Below are 20,746 nucleotides of genomic sequence, written 5' to 3'. Positions count from 1 at the left end.
ATACAAACAAAGCGTGGCGAGAAGGACCACAGTGGTGTGATCAAAGCCGTGAGCATGACGCCTTTTTGTTACTTTACCACATTTCTTGCTCTTACAAAAATTTTCACTATCGGACAAAACCTTTAATGCGCCCTCCCAGCTTCACAGCCGATCTGTCACCTCTTCTTAAATGTCTGTTAGTAAATAGTTGTATGTCCCATGAAATAATATTTCATGGGACATACATGAATCTGAATCTGTAAGCTGTATCGCTGCGAGACAATCGCAGCAAAATTGCATTTTTTTTTTTCCTACGATTTGAGTGTCAGTGCCGCTTTTTCTCGCAAAAAACATTGCGGCCGCCTGCGATTGTCTCGCGAGAAAGACAACAGGAGTTTCGAAAGTTAAAAACGTATCGAACAAAAATCACAAGTTCGTGCTTTGTGATGCAATAAAAAGGAGGCTCCTTAGGGAAACCTGGGAGATAAAAAGAAGCAAAACACAGAAAAAAAGGACTCCAAATCACATCATTATAATAATCTTTATTTGTATAGCGCCTACTTATTCCGCATCAGAAACCTCGCAAATGGGAATGAAACCATTGAAAATCATTGGTTTCAAAATTTGCCTTTTCACTCGCTCTCGCATTGCTCAAAAAACGCACGATTTTCTCACAAGTCTGAAGGTGGCCTAATAGTGTCTTATTATGTCGGGAAACACCACTTGGACAAAGTGAATTTATCCATATATTTGTAGGAGGAGTAACAGAGGAACCGCATAGAGTTATAAGAAAAGTTGCTCCACTTGTAAGATGTCAGTTGTTCAGATGTTTGCCCCTGGTGGGGCCTGTAAGAGAGGACTTATGAAGGGGCTCCGGACACTGTTAGACCTGTCCTGTGTTGGCTTTGAGATCTTTGTTGTTGTGGTCAGTCCAAACTAAAGAACACCCACCAATCCAATTGGCATATTAAAAATTAATTTAAACTGGACTCCAATTACATGGAGCCTCCAAACATGACCTCACCTGGGGTCTTTTAATGGTTACTCCCTCGTTGACCTCAATATCAACATCTAATTGCATGACCACTGCCGCCAATCCTTGGCATCACTTTAATTGCTACTGTCTAGTGACTTGGACCAGGGTGGAATCTGTGAGCTGGTAAAGTGTGATGGATTATTAGTTTTGTATCTTAAGCCTCTGTAAACCTTCTTAGAAAATTCCTTAAATCTGCGGCAATGCTACCTGGCCTGTGTCAGACAGACCTAGAACTGGTCTTCACAGAGGGATCTCCCACCATCTTAACCCTTTAACAGTTGTCTATAGGACAATGGCCCCATAATAGCCTAGAGTACCCATTTGTTCTTCTCGGCTGTAGTAGACGCAGGGACTGGCCGCCCTGCAGAGGTGTTAAGTGCGTTTGTAATGTCCGCGTTGGCTTGTTCTTGTGCAGTCTGTTTATACAGCAGATACATTGTTGGCTTATTCAAGCAAAAAATCATTCAGTCGTTCACATTCTCTGTATAAGTGACTGAGAACCAAATGAGCCAATGGCGGTTTATTTTTTTTTTTATGCCTGCAAATGAACGATGAATGAAAAGCGAACGATTTATCGTTCATTTGCTGCATTTACACTGAAGAATTATTGTTAATTTTCACTTCTTTTTTTGAATAAGATATAATGATTCCATGTAAAAGGGCCTTTCCACTTATCTTCTCTGTCTAGTCAATCGGTGGTGTCACAGTCTGTGATTCTCATGTTGTTCTGTTATGTTGGTTTGTCTTTTAGACCCCAGTACTCGTACAGCCGGTCGCTGGCGATGAGGTCCTTGAAGCAGGCACATCGCTTTGACGAGGATCCTCTCCACACTGTAAGACCCCACATGTTCTGACTACGGGGAACAACTCTGACTATGATGGGTGATCAGTGGAAGAATGGGCAGGACTGATAAGTTTGTATACTTCTGAAATATGGCAAGGACTACATCTTTCTCTGTATAGAGCCTCCACAATGCTTGACCTTCCATCAGCGCAGAATATGTAAATCGTAGGACTATGGGACTGTCATCACCATAGAACAGGCAATAAACGGGATGAAAATATTGTTTTTGTTAAATCCATCTCATAATTATAAACTTTTTTTGTATTTTGACTTATTAAAATGTTTATCTGCAGGGCTAATGTTACAATAGCGCCACCTGTTTCTATTCTGTTCTCACCTCAGTAAATGTTCCAACGACTTTTGAAGCCAGGAAAATCTTCTCCCAAGTCGGGGGTCATCTTATACGCCGGGAATACGCTGTAGAAAAAAAATCAATACTCACCTCCGCAGCGCTGCCTCAGGCTGTCGCTCTCTCCTCCACACCGACAGAGCATTGCTTTCTGGATGCGGGGCTTGAATGCCCAACCTCCAGATAGCTTATGCTCTGATTGGCCAACTAAGCACGGCGTCAGCCAATGAAAGCCGGCGCTGGGTCAACCAATCACAGCCATTCAATAACATCAGAGAAGACACAGCAACTCCAGAAGCAGCCGCTCACCACACCAGGGATCCACATGCTCAATGTTGCTTCTCTTCCTGCATCACTGGTATGTGTGACCACTTTGGAACAATTTATGAGCTGGACACAGAATAGAAACAGTAGGTGGCGCTATTCTAAAGACCCATTTACACCCAAAGACAATCTTTCAAACAACTGAAAGATTGACAGTTCTAGCGATTATTTTGCATAAACTGCTAATAGACATTAATGTCCATTAGCAGTTTATTACCTTCATTTGCGGGTAAATGAGCCTCCAGCAGCTGTTTGCAAATCCCAGCATGTGGTCTGGACTTAAAATCCCACTTTGCAAATCCCAGTATGTGGTCCGGACACTGGACTGCATTGTTTTCGAACCAGCTGCCGCGGGCTGTCAGCTGAAAGCAATGTATTCAGTTGCTTCCATGGAGAACACAGTGTGCGGTCCCTGCTATCTCTCTCTGGCTGAACGATGGATTTTATGCTTGCCTAAAAATCATCATTCAGTCAAAGAGTGAAAGATAGAAGGCTTAACAGTCCTGGAATATCTAGAGAGATAAGTGTAAATATAAAAAAGTTATAATTTAGGGTCTGCATTCAACTATATACTATGTATGGTAACCCCTTTAAATTAGATTGTCAGCCCTTTGCTTCTGCAAACTTTCACATTTAAAGGTGGTACAAAAATACCCAGCTGGTTAGTGACTGCCGCATTGTGTTTAAAGGACTCCATGTAATTTAGATGGAAGCACAATTACGTTCCCCTTTATAGTTGTCTGGATATTCCAAATAATGTTACCTTGGGAATAATCAGCAGCCAGGAGACAAAACCGCGCACAAACAGAGGTTGTGTGTATCAGAGTCCATCCAAGAAGAGCAGCCCCCCCCTGTTCATTGTTCTGTAAGGTGGGTGGGCAGAAGATGGAAATATACACACAGCATTGTAACATGCAAAGGAGGGATGCTCACATGTATTATGTAGTTAATGCTGATGTCGATAAACCAACTGAAGGTCCCGTTCCTGGACAAAGACCATTATACTATTACAGAAAAGTGATACTACCCTGTTTCCCTGAAAATAAGACCTAGCATGATTTTAGAGGAAGCAAAATTATTTTTCAGGATTTTTTAGAATGCTTAAAATATAAGCCCTGCTTACAGTTAATTAAAAGTCAATCAAAACAGTGTCCAGGCAGCTATACATGTAAAAAAGTTAAATCATTTTGAGCAAAAATTAATATAACACCCTGTCTTATTTTTGGGGAAACAAGGTAGCTACATTATACTGGCTAAATGGTCAGTTATTAAAGGGGTTTTGTCCCACAGCAGGATATGAAATGAGGGTATACTTTCCTCTACTGAGGCCCTGGAACGCAGCTGTCAGCCAGCGCTGGCATCAATGGTGACTTTTCTGGTAAACGGGCCTGGTGTAAGCATGTGACCACTGCAGCCAATCAGAGGCTGCAGCGGTCAAGTCTCTAAACCCCTGGCATCATGTAGGCCAGGAACGCTGATGGTGATGCTGCAAACTCTTAATTGGCTCCATTGGTCACATGCTTCTGCCCAGCCTGTCTACCCAGAAGTCACTGCTGATGGCCACTAAACATGAATATACACTCTGAAGGCAATCGATCACCATGAAAAATGGCCATAAACTACTATAAGTGTCTAACTAAGGCCGGGCCCACATGACCGTATGTGTATAACACTGCGTGAGTCACGCAGTGTCTTACCGCTGTATTGCCAGCGGTGAGCCAGCCTATTGCCACGTATAGTGGTGATTTTGTACTGCGCACGCTGTCATGCACAGTTTTTCTGGTTTCACTTGCTTAAGTTTCTCGCTCTGTCACTTCGCAATGTAATTGGGTATGTACAGCGCCGATTACGTGCCAATAGAGAACAATGGGCTCTATCGCGCGTAATATGCATCAAAATAGAACGGGTGTTATTTTTTGCGCTCGCATAGTACACAATGCATACATGCAAGTGTGAGCGAAATAGCGTAAAACAATGAATTTGAATGTCGGCGTATTGCCATGTAACATATGCGCCTAATACCCAATTCAAATCCGTTCGTGTGAGCCCGGCCTAAGGCCTCATGTCCACGGCTGTATTGGTGAATAGCGTGTCTGGCGAAAGAGACCACATGTAAATATCACATCGACATGCAAAGTGTGAATTTTTTTAAAAAAAAATGTAATTCCCTGCTCTGTTTCATAGCGCAGTTGCGTATGAAAATGCCACTCATGCGCAATTATTGCCAATGGACCGCGTTTCATACGCTGCCTATACCACTGGATAGGGCTCACGCTGCGCGGTACGCAGAGAAATAGAGCATGCTGCGATCTGTTTCTTGTGTGTATCTACACGCTGTGACCACACGCACATGTGATGCATTAATGAAAGTCACTTGACTCCATTCACCGCGTATCGTGCAACACACATGTAATACGCAGTGACAAACCGCCCATGGAGAGACGCAGGGCCCTAAAGAGAGACAGATTCCAAGGATGTAATTCTTACAGGTTCAGCATAGTTTGACTTGATTGTAATAACTTTCTGTGACCGGTCATCTTAAGCCATTAAGAACTATTGTTCCCTTCTTGTAACACAAGCGAACCCATTGTAAAGCCATTAATGCAAATAAGGGAGATGGAATAAATCCTCCACAGTGCCACCTATTGAAAGGCAGCATTCCTTCGAGTCAAAGTGGGACTTTTTATACAAGTCTTCTTACAATGACTGGGAATCAAAAGCAAAGCCAGACACCTTTGCTTTTGATTCCCAGTCATTGTAAGAAGACTTGTATAAAAAGTCCCACTTTGACTCGAAGGAATGCTGCCTTTCAATAGGTGGCACTGTGGAGGATTTATTCCATCTCCCTTATTTGCATATTACCCAGAGGAGCGTGCGTGGCCATTTGAGTCTCCTCACTTAGTTTATAGTATATAGTTGCTCTCCCTAAAGCCATTAATGTAACTCCTCTGTATCGCTCCCTTTCCATCTTCATTAGTCTGCCAGCAAACAGTATGATCTGCCCTGTATCACATCCTGGACTTGGCACGGGCCATTTGTGGGCTTACTGCAGGGAACTGCACATGAGTACAAAGCATTGCATCCTTGGGATCTTCAGCTACGCACACATTATCGTAGTTCAGGGCTTGTTGTTTTCATGGTGGCAGAGCCTCTTAAATCCATAAGAAGCATGAGGCTGTGTAGATCAACTCCTATGTGTACCCAACAGCAATCTGCTGAGACTTGTAGTTCTGTAGAAGCTATAATAATAATAAACTTGTATAGCGCCAACATATTCCCCAGCGCTTACATAGACAGGGGGAATACAGAAAGACAATAAAAACATTACAGAACCACGGTTACATAGTAATCAGTTGATGGAAACAATAGGGGTGCGGGTCCTGCTCCAACGAGCTTACATACTACAAGTAATGGGGTGATACGGAAGGTAAAGGGCTGGAGATGTGCAGAGTGAGGGATGCTATACACATAGACAATGGTCCGACATTTAGCCGCGTGACGGCAGAATCGTTATGACTGCATGAGCTGTTAATGATGGCTAGCAGGGATTGCAGTCAGTAGGTCAGGGAGCATGTTATCAGGCGGAGTACAGAGGGGTTTGTTTAGGGAATTCGGTATGCCTCCCTGAAGAGGTGCGTTTTTAGAGCACGCCTGAAGTTCTGTGAGTCCTGGATTGCCCGGGTATCCTCTTGGTAGTGCGTTCCAGAGGACTGGTGCTGCTCTGGAGAAGTCTTGGAGGCGGGAATGAGAAGTTTGAATTAAAGGGGCGCTCAATCTGGTTTCGTTAGCAGAGCGGAGAGCCCGGGCTGGGTGATGGATTGAGATGAGGGAGGCGATATAGGGGGGCGCTGCGCTGTGGAGGGCTTTGTGGATGAAGGTGGCGAGTTTAAATTGAATTCTGTATTTAACGGGCAGCCAGTGCAGTGACCGGCACAGGGCAGAGGCGTCCGAGTAGCGGCTGGACAGGAAGATGAGCCTGGCTGCCGCATTCAGGATGGATTGGAGAGGGTAGAGTCTGGTGCAGGGGAGGCCGATCAGCAACGAGTTGCAATAATCGAGCCGGGAGTGGATGAGGGCAACAGTAAGCGTTTTTAACGTCTCCGCAGTGAGAAAAGAGCGGATTCTTGCGATGTTCTGAGGTGCAGCTGACATGTTCGGGCCAGAGATTGGATGTAGGGGGTAAAAGAGAGATCACAATCAAATATGACCCCAAGGCAGCGGGCGTGTTGTCTAGGAGTTATGGTGGCGCCACACACTGAGATGGAGATGTCAGGATGAGGTCGGTTAGTGGAGGGTGGAAATACCAGTAAGTCCGTTTTTGAGAGGTTCAGTTTTAAGTAGAGAGGACATGGTGTTAGAGACAGCGGACAGACAGTCAGTGATGTTTTGGAGGAAAGGTGCAGAGATGTCATGGGAAGAGGTGTATAGCTGGGTGTCATCAGCATAGAGGTGGTATTGGAGGCCAAATCTCCTGATGGTTTGTCCAATAGGGGCTGTGTAGATAGAGAAAAGGGGGCCGAGGACCGAGCCCTGGGGGACCCCAACAGCAAGGAGAATTGGAGGGGAGGTAGAGCCAGCAAAGGAGACACTGAAAGAGCGGTCAGATAGGTAGGAGGAGACCCAGGAGAGGGCAGTGTCCTTTAGGCCAATGGAGCGTAGCATACTGAGGAGGAGTTTGTGGTCAACAGTGTCAAATATATAACCGCAGACAGATTCATTCTACAGTATTTCCCTGAAAATAAGACCCTGTCTTATATTAATTTTTGCCCCAAAATAGGCGCTAGGTCTTATTTTTGTGGGATTTCTTATTATACTTACCTAGCAGGCTCGGTCCATGTCCCTCCTTCGGGGGCTCCAACGTGCTTCTTGCAGTCCTGGGCCGCCAGGAGAATATCCCTTCCTGGTTACGAGATTCATAAATCCCGCCTCCAGGAAGTGATGGCTCTGATTGATTGGTTCTCAAGTGCTGCTTAGCTAATGACTACAGCACTCGATGAACCAATGCGATGGCTGTGATTGGTGCATCAAGCGCTGCATTGACTGGCTGAGCAGCGGTTGAAGAATTAATCACAGCCATCGCATTAGTTAATCGAGTGCTGCATTGCTTGGCTGAGCAGCGCTCCAGAACCAATCGGAGACATCGCTTCCTGGAGGTGGGATTTATGAATCCCGTAACCAAGATGTGATCTTCTGTGGGCGGCCATGGACTGCAAGAAGCGTGTCGGCGCTCCAGAGAGCAGCGGGAGGGACCTGGATCAAGCCTACTAGGTAATGTATTTTTATTTTTTTTTATGTAATGCAGCTAGGGTTTATTTTTGGGGTAGGACTTAAATTTCAAGCCTCACCGAAAATCCCAAAAAATCAGGGTACGGCTTATTTTTGGGTAAGCAGGGTAGTAGCGGCTGTGCTAGAAGAATAATGGCGGCTCTGTTGCTCAGTGCATTTCATCTTTTGGTTTCAGGCGGATCGCGGTCGTCTCACAGCTAGCCATGATGACAGCGACCTGAACGCCGTTCTGAACAGCTGGAATCTCGGGGTAACACTAATTTCCATGGCTTCCTCATGTCTTTAGTCTTACACCCCAGTGTCATTCATGTCTTACCTCATTTAGATATAACAGATTTCTGTGCTCTGTCATGTTGAGCCCTGAACCCTTTCTTAGATCTGTGGTACGTATAAAGCTGCTGTGTGGAACCCTCTTACAGCTGTCTCCTCTAGTCACAGCGAGACCTGCACTCACAATTCTGCTTGGTTTCTTGTAGTAGTGCAGTGCATCGTGGGAGTCTGGGTAACCTTGAATGAAGTTACTGTCTAACAGGAAAACAGCAGGATGGCGCGGGCAGTTCTGGCTTTTGCTGGCATATAAGACATTATGTAAGAGGAGAATTGAGAGTGCAGATCTGGGTGTAAAGGCCCTTTTACACGAGACAATTATCGTTCAGAATGGTTCAAACACCCGCGGTACTTGGACGATAGTCGTCCCATGTAAACGCACGTGATGACTGAATGAGGATTGTTCAGTCGTTCCGTTTCTGCATAAAGAAATCTGAGTGACGAGCCATTCAGTGTAAACAGCACCCATTCACTTCTGAACAACTGTCCGCTTACAGTAAACGGAGTCGGGCGGGGAGAGAACGCTACCCTGCTGCACTCTGAGCGATGCCAACCATACTCGCTCCTGTATAACAGCACTGGGGCGAGCTGCCCGGCATCGTTTGCCCAACAGTTCGTCCCGTATAAATGGGCCTTTACTCAAGCATTAGGCCCTTTTAGCTGAGCCGATTTATCGTTTGAATGAGCGAGTGACGTCCTCGCTGGCTCGTTCACTCGTACACCTCGTTTATACAGGCAGATACATCGTTGGCTCATTCAAACGAGAACTCATTCAGTCATTCACATTCGCTTTATAAGCGACTTAGAGGGGCTGAACGAGTGCTGGTTAACCCGAACGATTAGTGAATGAGCCAACGATGATTTTTATGCTGCATAGAATGAACGATGAACAAAAAGCCGATGATTCTTGTTTAGACCGAATGATAATTGTTCAGTTTCGCTTGTTTGAACGCTAATCATTTTGTCTGAAAGCCCCCTAAGACATGACGTAGGAGTTGTGAGTACAGTGACTGGACGGAGCTGGTGACCACATGTCTCCGGGAGAGGCGCGGGCACCCTGATCACCACCACGCAGCTTCGCAGTCCTTACAAAGTACAACCAATGGCAGCCATTCATGGAATATTCCAACTCTGCGCAGCCTGCTCGCCCCCTGCGTGTTTGTCACTGGATCCCCATCCGGTACATCTGCTCCTTGATTGCCTCCGTCTGTGACATGTTTTTGCTTTTGCATGTCGCTTTCATCACTAGACTTGATGTCACTTCTCGGGGATGCAGGGCTCCGACTCGTCCCTCTCTGGATGAGGAGCAATTGGCAAAAGTTTCTTTTTTCTTTGTTTTTCATTTTTATATTTTTGTGGTCTTTTTGAAAATCACAATCTTGAAAGGAATAAATGGAGACAATTTTTAATGTTTACAGACCGCAGGATGGGAGGAGGGGAATATTTAGTTCTTGGGATTATAATGCAGAAACATCAGACTTCAAAGAACATCTGGGAGCAGGCGGAGGCTTGCAATGTCTGAGCGTGACTTGCTGCACATCCCTTCGCTGGTCATATGCCCACCCTGAAATCCCCTCTCCCTCGGCTCAGGCCTTCACCCCCTCCTTCTGGCATTGTTTGAGATGCAGATTCCTCGTTACTCCCTCAGTGTGAGTAGTCTCTTCTGAGATGGATCCGGGCGTCATTCTAAGCATAACGGCTGATCTGCAGATGTGTCCATACATCATAGTGCACATTTGCCATTCAGGGTTTGGGAAAGTTGGGTGACAACCCCTGGAGATGCTGTAATAACCTCTCCTCTTTGGATGCCGCAGTTAAACCTTAAGGGGGTTGTTCGGATTTGAGAACCTATTTTCAGATACAAGATGAGGGAGTTCTGAGTTAATAAAGGGAGGATATGAACATGATCTCTTGCTCCGGAGGGCCGGCGCTGTGGAATACTTTGGATTTCTGGTAGGGTAATTGAACAGTTGGTTCAGGGTTCCCTTGCAGATTGCAGCTGATCTCTCGGGGTCCCACACTGACAACCTGTGGTCAGCTTTTAGCCGAGGAAGCCTTCTAACAAAAACCTTTAGCCAAACTGGACAGGAATCGCCCATCTGTCCTACAGTCCTGAACAGCTTAGTTGTAGAGCAGTGCATTCACCATCTGTGTCTTTGTACAACCAGATGGATTTACCATCCAGGAGCAACATAAAGTTGGATGACAAGTAATATGACCATCCTTACACCTTACACACAGTTTGTAACCCAGCTTTCCCAGACTACTGAATATCAAATCTGCCCATTTCCTACTAGACCTTATGCTGAAGGCTCCTCAGATGTGTCTATAGATGCAACCACTGTCTGTACATCTTCTCATTCTTTACATGTGCTGGGTGATAAATACATGTGTGTCCTCCTTCTAGTCCGGATCTGTCCCAAATAGTCTATAGTGATACCTACAGTCTGTTCCCTCTACCACACTTTGTAAATGCTTTAGTATTTAGGGAGTTGCAGTGTGAGCAGTTCCCTGATGTATGTCTGATGCATAGAGAGAAGGAGCAATTAAAATCCCATGTCTTGTCTGTGACCTCAGCGGGATGCTATATTTTGTAAGGAGGAAGGGTATTGATAAGAACTGCTCACACTGCAATTCACTGATGCGAAGATGGAGTAGCTGCCTGTTAAGTGAATCTAACATTATTCTACCCGTGTTTTATCACTAGATAGAAAATCCAAGATATCTGCGGGACAAGTCCTTGCCTCTCTCTCCGGTATGTGAATAATAAACCTTGTATCCAGAGAAATGTGACATCACTGCTGTGTAATATGATTTTTATATCTTCAGAAAGGGGATGTCTCTGATCTACAATGTTACATCTGGAGAGAGCGGTGATGCCCCCTCCTGTATAATGTAACTTGTATCTGGAGAGAGCGGTGATGCCCCCTCCTGTATAATGTAACGTGTATCTGGAGAGAGCGGTGATGTCCCCTCCTGTATAATGTAACGTGTATCTGGAGAGAGCGGTGATGTCCCCTCCTGTATAATGTAACGTGTATCTGGAGAGAGCGGTGATGTCACCTCCTGTATAATGTAACTTGTATCTGGAGAGAGCGGTGATGTCACCTCCTGTATAATGTAACTGGTATCTGGAGAGAGCGGTGATGTCACCTCCTGTATAATGTAACTTGTATCTGGAGAGAGCGGTGATGTCACCTCCTGTATAATGTAACTTGTATCTGGAGAGAGCGGTGATGTCACCTCCTGTATAATGTAACTGGTATCTGGAGAGAGCGGTGATGTCACCTCCTGTATAATGTAACTTGTATCTGGAGAGAGCGGTGATGTCCCCTCCTGTATAATGTAACTGGTATCTGGAGAGAGCGGTGATGTCACCTCCTGTATAATGTAACTGGTATCTGGAGAGAGCGGTGATGTCACCTCCTGTATAATGTAACTGGTATCTGGAGAGAGCGGTGATGTCACCTCCTGTATAATGTAACTGGTATCTGGAGAGAGCGGTGATGTCACCTCCTGTATAATGTAACTGGTATCTGGAGAGAGCGGTGATGTCACCTCCTGTATAATGTAACTGGTATCTGGAGACAGCGGTGATGTCACCTCCTGTATAATGTAACTGGTATCTGGAGACAGCGGTGATGTCACCTCCTGTATAATGTAACTTGTATCTAGAGAGAGCGGTGACGTCACCTCCTGTATAATGTAACTGGTATCTGGAGACAGCGGTGATGTCACCTCCTGTATAATGTAACTTGTATCTAGAGAGAGCGGTGACGTTTCTGCCTGTATAATGTAACTTGTATCTGGAGAGAGCGGTGATGTCACCTCCTGTATAATGTAACTTGTATCTGGAGACAGCGGTGATGTCACCTCCTGTATAATGTAACTTGTATCTAGAGAGAGCGGTGATGTCCCCTCCTGTATAATGTAACTTGTATCTAGAGAGAGCGGTGACGTCTCTGCCTGTATAATGTAACTTGTATCTGGAGAGAGCGGTGACGTCACCTCCTGTATAATGTAACTTGTATCTATAGAGAGCGGTGACGTCACCTCCTGTATAATGTAACTGGTATCTGGAGACAGCGGTGATGTCACCTCCTGTATAATGTAACTTGTATCTATAGAGAGCGGTGACGTCACCTCCTGTATAATGTAACTTGTATCTGGAGAGAGCGGTGATGTCACCTCCTGTATAATGTAACTGGTATCTGGAGAGAGCGGTGATGTCACCTCCTGTATAATGTAACTTGTATCTGGAGAGAGCGGTGATGTCACCTCCTGTATAATGTAACTTGTATCTGGAGAGAGCGGTGATGTCACCTCCTGTATAATGTAACTGGTATCTGGAGACAGCGGTGATGTCACCTCCTGTATAATGTAACTTGTATCTAGAGAGAGCGGTGACGTTTCTGCCTGTATAATGTAACTTGTATCTGGAGAGAGCGGTGATGTCACCTCCTGTATAATGTAACTTGTATCTGGAGACAGCGGTGATGTCACCTCCTGTATAATGTAACTTGTATCTGGAGACAGCGGTGATGTCACCTCCTGTATAATGTAACTTGTATCTAGAGAGAGCGGTGACGTCTCTGCCTGTATAATGTAACTTGTATCTGGAGAGAGCGGTGACGTCACCTCCTGTATAATGTAACTTGTATCTATAGAGAGCGGTGACGTCACCTCCTGTATAATGTAACTGGTATCTGGAGACAGCGGTGATGTCACCTCCTGTATAATGTAACTTGTATCTATAGAGAGCGGTGACGTCACCTCCTGTATAATGTAACTGGTATCTGGAGACAGCGGTGATGTCACCTCCTGTATAATGTAACTTGTATCTATAGAGAGCAGTGACGTCACCTCCTGTATAATGTAACTTGTATCTAGAGAGAGCGGTGATGTCACCTCCTGTATAATGTAACTTGTATCTATAGAGAGCGGTGACGTCTCTGCCTGTATAATGTAACTTGTATCTGGAGAGAGCGGTGATGTCACCTCTTGTATAATGTAATATGGTCATGGGTTACTTATCTTTTGCAGGTATCAACAGACTCGCGCCTTGGTGGAAATGCAGATTATCGTGATGAACGAGCCCTGTCCCGGTTACATAAGAAAGAGGTTTGTTGATTGACCCTCTTCTCCTGTCTTCGCATTTGATGTCTATGTTGGAGATCCTTGCCCTGTTTTTCTGGTCACCATAACCCTCACAATTATCTCAGCACTCCGTCAGACACCTCCGGCTCATCTCCCAGTGATTTGTACTACTTGCAGGGCACGGAGTTTAGCTGTGCTGCTCGTCTCTCATCATGGAAACTGCAGGGAGGATAGTTTACTGAGACTGAAAGGCTCCACCATTCTGTCTGGACCCCTTGACATCACTTTAGTTAATTATAGGGGATACATATGTGAGGAGAGGGTCCTCCGTCCCCCAACCACTCACTATCTACCCCTGCCCTGCATGTAAACCACTTAATGTAGCTGTGCATTGCCAGTTGTTAAAGGTCCGGTCCTGTGTTCTATCGATGTTGCTTCATTGATGTGTAATGACATGTTCTTACTACTGCACTTTTTGGATTTCAATACCCTGTTGTACCACCTCTAGTTTGAATACAAGATGTGATACGGATGGGCATGGAGGCTCTAGTACCCTGTTGTACCGCCTCTAGCTTGGATACAAGATGTCATAGAGGTGGGCATAGAGGCTCTAGTACCCTGTTGTACTGTCTCTAGCTTGGATACAAGATGTGATATGGGCGAGCATGGAAGCTCTAGTACCTTGTTGTACCGCCTCTAGCTTGGGTACAAGACGTGATACAGGCAGGCATGGAGGCTCTAATACCCTGTTGTATGGCCTCTAGCTTGGGTACAAGATGTGATACAGGCAGGCATGGAGGCTCTAGTACCCTGTTGTATTGCCTCTAGCTTGGATACAAGATGTGATACAGGTGGGCATGGAGGTTCTAGTACCTTGTTGTACCACCTATAGCTTGGATACAAGATGTGATACGGAGGAGCATGGAGGCTCTAGTACCCTGTTGTGCCCCCTCTCAGACTCTGGTAACGGGGTGAAATCTCTTCTCTGCGTCATAGAGGCGTCTAGTGGCCAACAAGCTCTGCACAAGCTGAAGAAGAGGCCACTACACACAAGGAGCCTCCGAGAGCCTCTTATAGGCCAAGGGTGGAACCACTATTAGGGCCTCCGGTTACAAGACCGTTCATCTAATCACCACAACTCATCATTTGTATATCTGTCTGAGATGGAACTGCAGGACGAGGTTTGTAGCAAAACGACAACTTCTTCCAGAGGCGGGATTATTTTCTCACATACAGGGTAGTTACAGTCTATCAGTGCAGGTAACGTGTAGGCCTCTGTAGTCTATAGAAGATTGTCTAGATGGAATATAGCTGTAACAAACCCTCAGCTGTGAGAAGTATTTGGTAGAGACGGGTTTTACCTATCGCTAGCACTAGTGGCTCTCAGCTGGGAGGTTTTCTGTGACAGATTTTAGTGACATTTCTTCCTAATTCTGTAGATGGACATTAAAATCAAAGGGCTGGAGGCAAATTTTCATGAGGAGAAGCTGAAGATGCAGCAGAAGCACGATGCTGATGTCCAGAAGGTGAGAGATATATGTATAGTGCTGTATAGTTACAGAGGGACTGGTGGACGTACAGTCTACAGCTCCTCAACTTCAGTCCTCAAGTCCCTCCCAGCGGGTCATGTTTTCAGAATTTCCCTTCTTTTGCAAAAGTAATGTTGTTGTCAGTGCCTCAGAAAGTGCCATAGGATATCCTCAAAGCATATCCCTTTGGGACTTGAGGACAGCAGTTGAGAAACAGTGGTCTACATTATTGCGCTATTGACTAGTGGAGGTATATTCTCCATTACTGTGTAATTAGTGGAGGTATAGACTGTGTTACAATATGACTAGTGGAGAAGTAAGCTGTTACAGTACGACTAGTAGGGGGTAGACTGTAGCTGAGCAGTAGACTGCATTACAGTGTGACTAGTGGAGAAGTAGTCTGTTACAGTACGACTAGTAGGGGGTCGACTGTACTATAGTATGACTAGTGGAGAAGTAGTCTGTTACAGTACGACTAGTAGGGGGGTAGACTGTAGCTGAGCAGTAGACTGTGTTACAATATGACTAGTGGAGAAGTAGTCTGTTACAGTACGACTAGTAGGGGGTCGACTGTAGCTGAGCAGTAGACTGCACTGTAGTATGACTAGTGGAGAAGTAGTCTGTTACAGTACGACTAGTAGGGGGGTAGACTGTAGCTGAGTAGTAGATTATTACAGTATCACTAGTGGAGAAGTAGTCTGTAATAGTACGACTAGTAGAAGGGTAAACTGTAGCTGACAGTAGATTACATTACAGTGTGACTAGTGGAGAAGTAGTCTGTTACAGTACGACTAGTAGCAAAGTAGACTATAGCTTAGCAGTAGACTGCATTGCAGTGTGACTAGAGGAGAAGTAGTCTGTTCCAGTTTGACTAGTAGCGAGGTAGACTGTAGCTGAGCAGTAGACTGCATTATAGTGTGACTAGAGGAAAAGTAGTCTATTACAGTTCGACTAGTAGGGGGGTAGACTGTAGCTGAGCAGTAGACTGCGTTACAGTATGACTAGTGGAGAAGTAGTCTGTTACAGTACGACTAGTAGGGGGTCGACTGTAGCTGAGCAGTAGACTGCACTATAGTATGACTAGTGGAGAAGTAGTCTGTTACAGTACGACTAGTAGGGGGTCGACTGTAGCTGAGCAGTAGACTGCACTATAGTATGACTAGTGGAGAAGTAGTCTGTTACAGTACGACTAGTAGGGGGGTAGACTATAGCTGAGCAGTAGACTACGTTACAGTATGACTAGTGGAGAAGTAGTCTGTTCCAGTTTGACTAGTAGCGGGGTAGACTGTAGCTGAGCAGTAGACTGCATTAAAGTGTGACTAGAGGAAAAGTAGTCTGTTATAGTACGACTAGTAGGGGGTAGACTAGCTGAGCAGTAGAGTGCATTACAGTGTGACTAGTGGAGAAGTAGTCTGTTACAGTACGACTAGTAGCAAAGTAGACTATAGCTTAGCAGTAGACTGCATTGCAGTGTGACTAGAGGAGAAGTAGTCTGTTCCAGTTTGACTAGTAGCGGGGTAGACTGTAGCTGAGCAGTAGACTGCATTAAAGTGTGACTAGAGGAAAAGTAGTCTATTACAGTTCGACTAGTAGGGGGGTAGACTGTAGCTGAGCAGTAGACTGCGTTACAGTATGACTAGTGGAGAAGTAGTCTGTTACAGTATGACTAGTAGGGGGTCGACTGTAGCTGAGCAGTAGACTGCACTATAGTGTGACTAGTGGAGAAGTAGTCTGTTACAGTACGACTAGTAGGGTAGACTGTAGCTGAGCAGTAGACTGCACTATAGTATGACTAGTGGAGAAGTAGTCTGTTACAGTACGACTAGTAGGGGGTCGACTGTAGCTGAACAGTAGACTGCATTACAGTGTGACTAGTGGAGAAGTAGTCTGTTACAGTACGACTAGTAGGGGATAGACTGTAGCTGAGCAGTAGAATGCATTACAGTGTGACTAGTGGAGAAGTAGTCTGTTACAGTACGACTAGTAGGGGGTCGACTGTAGCTGAGCAGTAGACTACGTTACAGTATGACTAGTGGAGAAGTAGTCTGTTATAGTACGACTAGTAGGGGGTAGACTGTAGCTGAGCAGTAGCAGTAGTCGGTGATCTCGGTATTGGTTGCAGGCAATGTAAATGAATAATTTCGAGCAACAGGTTCCTCCAGCAGGCTCACAGTATAGTGTTGATCTCTGGTCGGCCTGATGGTCGCCTGAGGCTGTTATTCTCCAGCTCTGATTCCCCCACATAATAATTTATCGACTCTGGTAAATGATTAAAGTGGATATAAAACCCCGCTCATGCTGATATACGAGTATCTCGCTGGAACAGATAACTGCACTTATGGTAATTTAGGCCCGGCCTTGGTTGACGGTGACATGGTGCAGCATCAAACACCGAACTGAATCTTCTTCCTTAAGAGCGGAGTCACTAGCCCCCGACTCATGTGATGGGGAGACCAGAATATGAGCCCTCAGGAGAGCCCAGCCCCTCATGCATTATATCACAACATGTCACCGCAACAGGCTGAAGTGTTACCCTGTCCATCCTGAGCCCCAGAGCTGCACTGATGTGTGTTTACACGTAAAGCTAATGGTTTGAAATTCTCGCCATTGACCTCGTTAGCTGGGTCTTTTGGTAGTGTTTATATGTTAACACTGTATATGTTGTTTGCTCAGGTGAATGTGTACATATGTGAAGAATCTCTTAGCGGGGGTGGGAGGGGGGGTTAGTTAATGCAAAGAAATAGTCATTGTTTACTGCCGCACGAGTCATTGTGTTCAGCTAGGCAAACAGTCACCCTCCCCCCTCAAGTTGTTTGAAAGACTGAACGACTGACGTATGAACCTAACGACAAGCGAGCGAACTAATGACTATTTTTAGGCAGACTGAAACTCCGCGATCGACGACCAGTGAACGAATAATGCGTTTACACGTAACAATTATCGCTCATTTGAACGGATTTTTAGCGATAATTGTTGCGTGTAAATGGTGCTTAACTCTTCTCTTTAACGAGTCCTCTGAGGTGGAGCATAATTGGCCTAATTAGCCAGCTCCAAAGCATAGAAAACATTTTCTCTGCCACACAAATCACCCAAAAAGTCAACAATTAGGGCTCCTAGTGGCCCCTTCCACTATTTGCACTACATTACTTATCCTGGGTTACATCCTATAATATGTACTAGATCTCCATTCACTAGTTTCTGTCCTGAATCACTTCGTATAATCAATAATGCTGTACTGATCCAGAGTTGCATCTTGCAGTGTAGTATACTGCAGAGCTGCGCTCACTATTCTGCTGATGAAGTCACTGTCTACATACATTACAGTGGTTCTCATGTACTGAACCCGAGTTACATCCTGTATTATATTTCCGATCTGCACTCAATAGTCTGCTGGTATTAGAAACGCCAAGCTCGTGGACAGACACCCCTTAACAGCTTAGCTGAGCTCCTTTAATGGGTCTGGACACTTTGTTTTTCCTATTTAAGAGGAGTGTGCAGTCCCTGTTGTAAAGACAACACTTCTGTTCATACACTCATCAAATAGGGAATGCTGGGAGATTTAAGCTCTGAAGCTGCAGAATTGTGAGTGTAGCTCTGGAGCATGCTTATTGTTTATATAAACTAGTGCTGAACGCAGGGGGTCATGGCCAGAACTGTTCAAGGTGCGACCCTCTCAGTGATGCTTCTACCTGTACACTGCGCTAATGTGTTCTTCAGATTCTGGAAAGAAAGAACAATGAGATAGAAGAGATAAAGAGCTTGTATAGAACAAAGCAAAACGAGGCGGAGGAGACAATCGGGAAGCTAGAGAAGAAAGGTAAGGACAACTCATTGCTTCTATATGACTGTAAGGATACTTTTACACAGGCCACTAGTCACCTGAATGATCGCTCAAAGGAGTGATTACGGGTGACTGTCCTCCTTTATAAACTTGGGACCCGACATGGCAAAGGAGTGACAGTCACTTGGTTTTTAGCTCACCTAAACCAAGCAGCTGTCGGCCTGTTAAAACAGGCAGTCATTCATGTATGAACAACTGCCTGTTTACTCTGAATGGCGGTGGGCGTCCGGGTGAGACTCTGAATGGCGGTGGGCGTCCGGGTGAGACTCTGAATGGCGGTGGGCGTCCGGGAGAGACTCTGAATGGCGGTGGGCGTCCGGGAGAGGTCCCCAATGTCCACCGCCTCCATATATTGAATGACTGTTGCTCCTGTGTGAAAGCTTGGGAGCGATAATCCTCCAACTCTCATCTTCCAGGAAAGTGCTAATATGTTTCCTATATGACCTTACCTGTTCACAGTGCAGACTCTCCTAAGAGAGTCCCAGCTCATCCAAGAAACCAAAGACGCCCAGATCCAGGAGCTGAAGAAGCTTTGTGATGAGAGCACCGAGACTCTGAAAAACCAGTGGGAGAAAAAGGTAATCTATGTATATCCTGTGATCTTTGAAGGTAACAGAAGATACACGGTGTCAGCAGGCTGCTGGAGAGCGCTGGATTCGGTGGATGTCCTGTCGGGTGTCAGCAGGCTGCTGGAGAGCGCTGGGTTCGGTGGATGTCCTGTCGGGGGCCTGAATGACCAGCGGGATTTGCAGTGTTTGCAGACAGCATGTGACTTTGTACAAGTCAGATTTACTTGAATATTCTAATAACTTCCAGATCATCAGTGTTTGGTCATGAGGTTCTGCAGCAGCTGTGGTGGCAGCTCTTGATCTGTAACTCCCAGTTGTGGTTATGTAAATCCACTTTCTTGATGAGTTGTGAAGCGTGGTAATGTATTAATGGTGTTCATGTCGCTTATGTACCCCCGTTCAGCTCCACAACATTGTGGTGGACATGGAGCAGGAGAAGATTGAGCTGCAGAAGGGGCACACAGAAAACATCCAGGAGCTGCTGGACGACACAAACTCACGACTCCTCAAGATGGAAGCTGACTATGTGTCACAAACAAAGGCGACTGTAAGTGTTTACCATGCCCAGCGAGACCAAACGATTCTGCCTTGGCAGACTGAACCACAGCATCCAGAGGCTGTCCTTACCCCCATCAACTCCCAGGGGGGCCTCATGGTCCATTGTCCTATACATCACACTTACAAGCTTTTGCAGGAATCCACATTGGTGGTGCGTGCTGAAGCAATGTGGCCCCTTTAGGCTGTGGTCACACAGGGTGCAAATCCCACAAAATGACCGCCGCGGGTTCGCACGGAAATACTGCAAGATTTCCACACCAGAAAAGCAGCTTCAAAACCTGCGTCGTTCAGCAGGGGTTTTCTAGCGACTTCGCTGCCTGTATTCCACTGTGGCCATCACTCCCCATAGAGATGAGAGGCCGCCACGGAAACAGCGATACAATTGACATGCTGCAGCTTTCAATTCCACGTGGCATGTCAGTTTCACTGCGGCTTGGCCGCAACACCTTCTCCGCAGCATATGAATGGGATTTTTGCAAATCTCGTCCACTTTGCTGGTTAGTCTCGGGTTTAAGGGAAAGTCCGCACGGAAATTCTGCAGTAATTCCGTCCAATGTGAACCCAGCCTTATTCTGCTGATCAGTGGCTTCCTGGGCTTTCACTTGTTTAATCACTGCTTACACTTAGTTCATCTTTAGCCATCTGGTTGGTGAGTAGAATGCCATGCTACAGTAAAGACTGACACACAATTAGGACATAATCAATACTATATTACTCTTAATATTTCATTCCAAATAGATTAACACTAAACTGATAACTGGTAGCTCTGTCCATCCTGAGTGCTCTGCTTCATGAACAGAATGCCAGGCATTACAGTGAAGACTGAAACTTATACGGGGCTGTCGGAGCCCGTGGTTGAGGTGATACACCTTGGGAGCAGTGATGGAGTCTTCCTTCAAGAATCAGTATATGTCCCTGGGAGCTCCAGAGTTTGGCCGCACACCATAACACTTACAGGGGTCTCCTCCCTACACAGTCCAAACATTACTGGTCTGGACAATGAGGGT

The 20,746-nt window shown here is 45.7% G+C and overlaps 1 protein-coding gene across 2 annotated transcripts in view; it reads left to right on the top strand.

Annotated features, from left to right (window-relative positions):
- Positions 1–20,746, top strand: part of CEP112 (centrosomal protein 112) — a 238,851-nt gene that overhangs the window by 18,505 nt on the left and 199,600 nt on the right. For both annotated transcript variants that reach the window (XM_066585987.1, XM_066585988.1), the window contains exons 5-12: positions 1,767–1,848; positions 7,994–8,068; positions 10,853–10,900; positions 13,189–13,266; positions 14,682–14,768; positions 18,489–18,588; positions 19,072–19,190; positions 19,585–19,728. In XM_066585987.1, coding sequence (XP_066442084.1) covers positions 1,767–1,848; positions 7,994–8,068; positions 10,853–10,900; positions 13,189–13,266; positions 14,682–14,768; positions 18,489–18,588; positions 19,072–19,190; positions 19,585–19,728 — 733 coding nt within the window. The remainder of the gene's footprint in view (positions 1–1,766; positions 1,849–7,993; positions 8,069–10,852; positions 10,901–13,188; positions 13,267–14,681; positions 14,769–18,488; positions 18,589–19,071; positions 19,191–19,584; positions 19,729–20,746) is intronic.

This window comes from Eleutherodactylus coqui, chromosome 13 (assembly GCF_035609145.1).
Source record: "Eleutherodactylus coqui strain aEleCoq1 chromosome 13, aEleCoq1.hap1, whole genome shotgun sequence".
Lineage (NCBI taxonomy): Eukaryota > Metazoa > Chordata > Amphibia > Anura > Eleutherodactylidae > Eleutherodactylus > Eleutherodactylus coqui.
The sequence above is the reverse complement of the archived record's forward strand: the minus strand, read 5'-3'. Positions and strand labels throughout refer to the sequence as shown.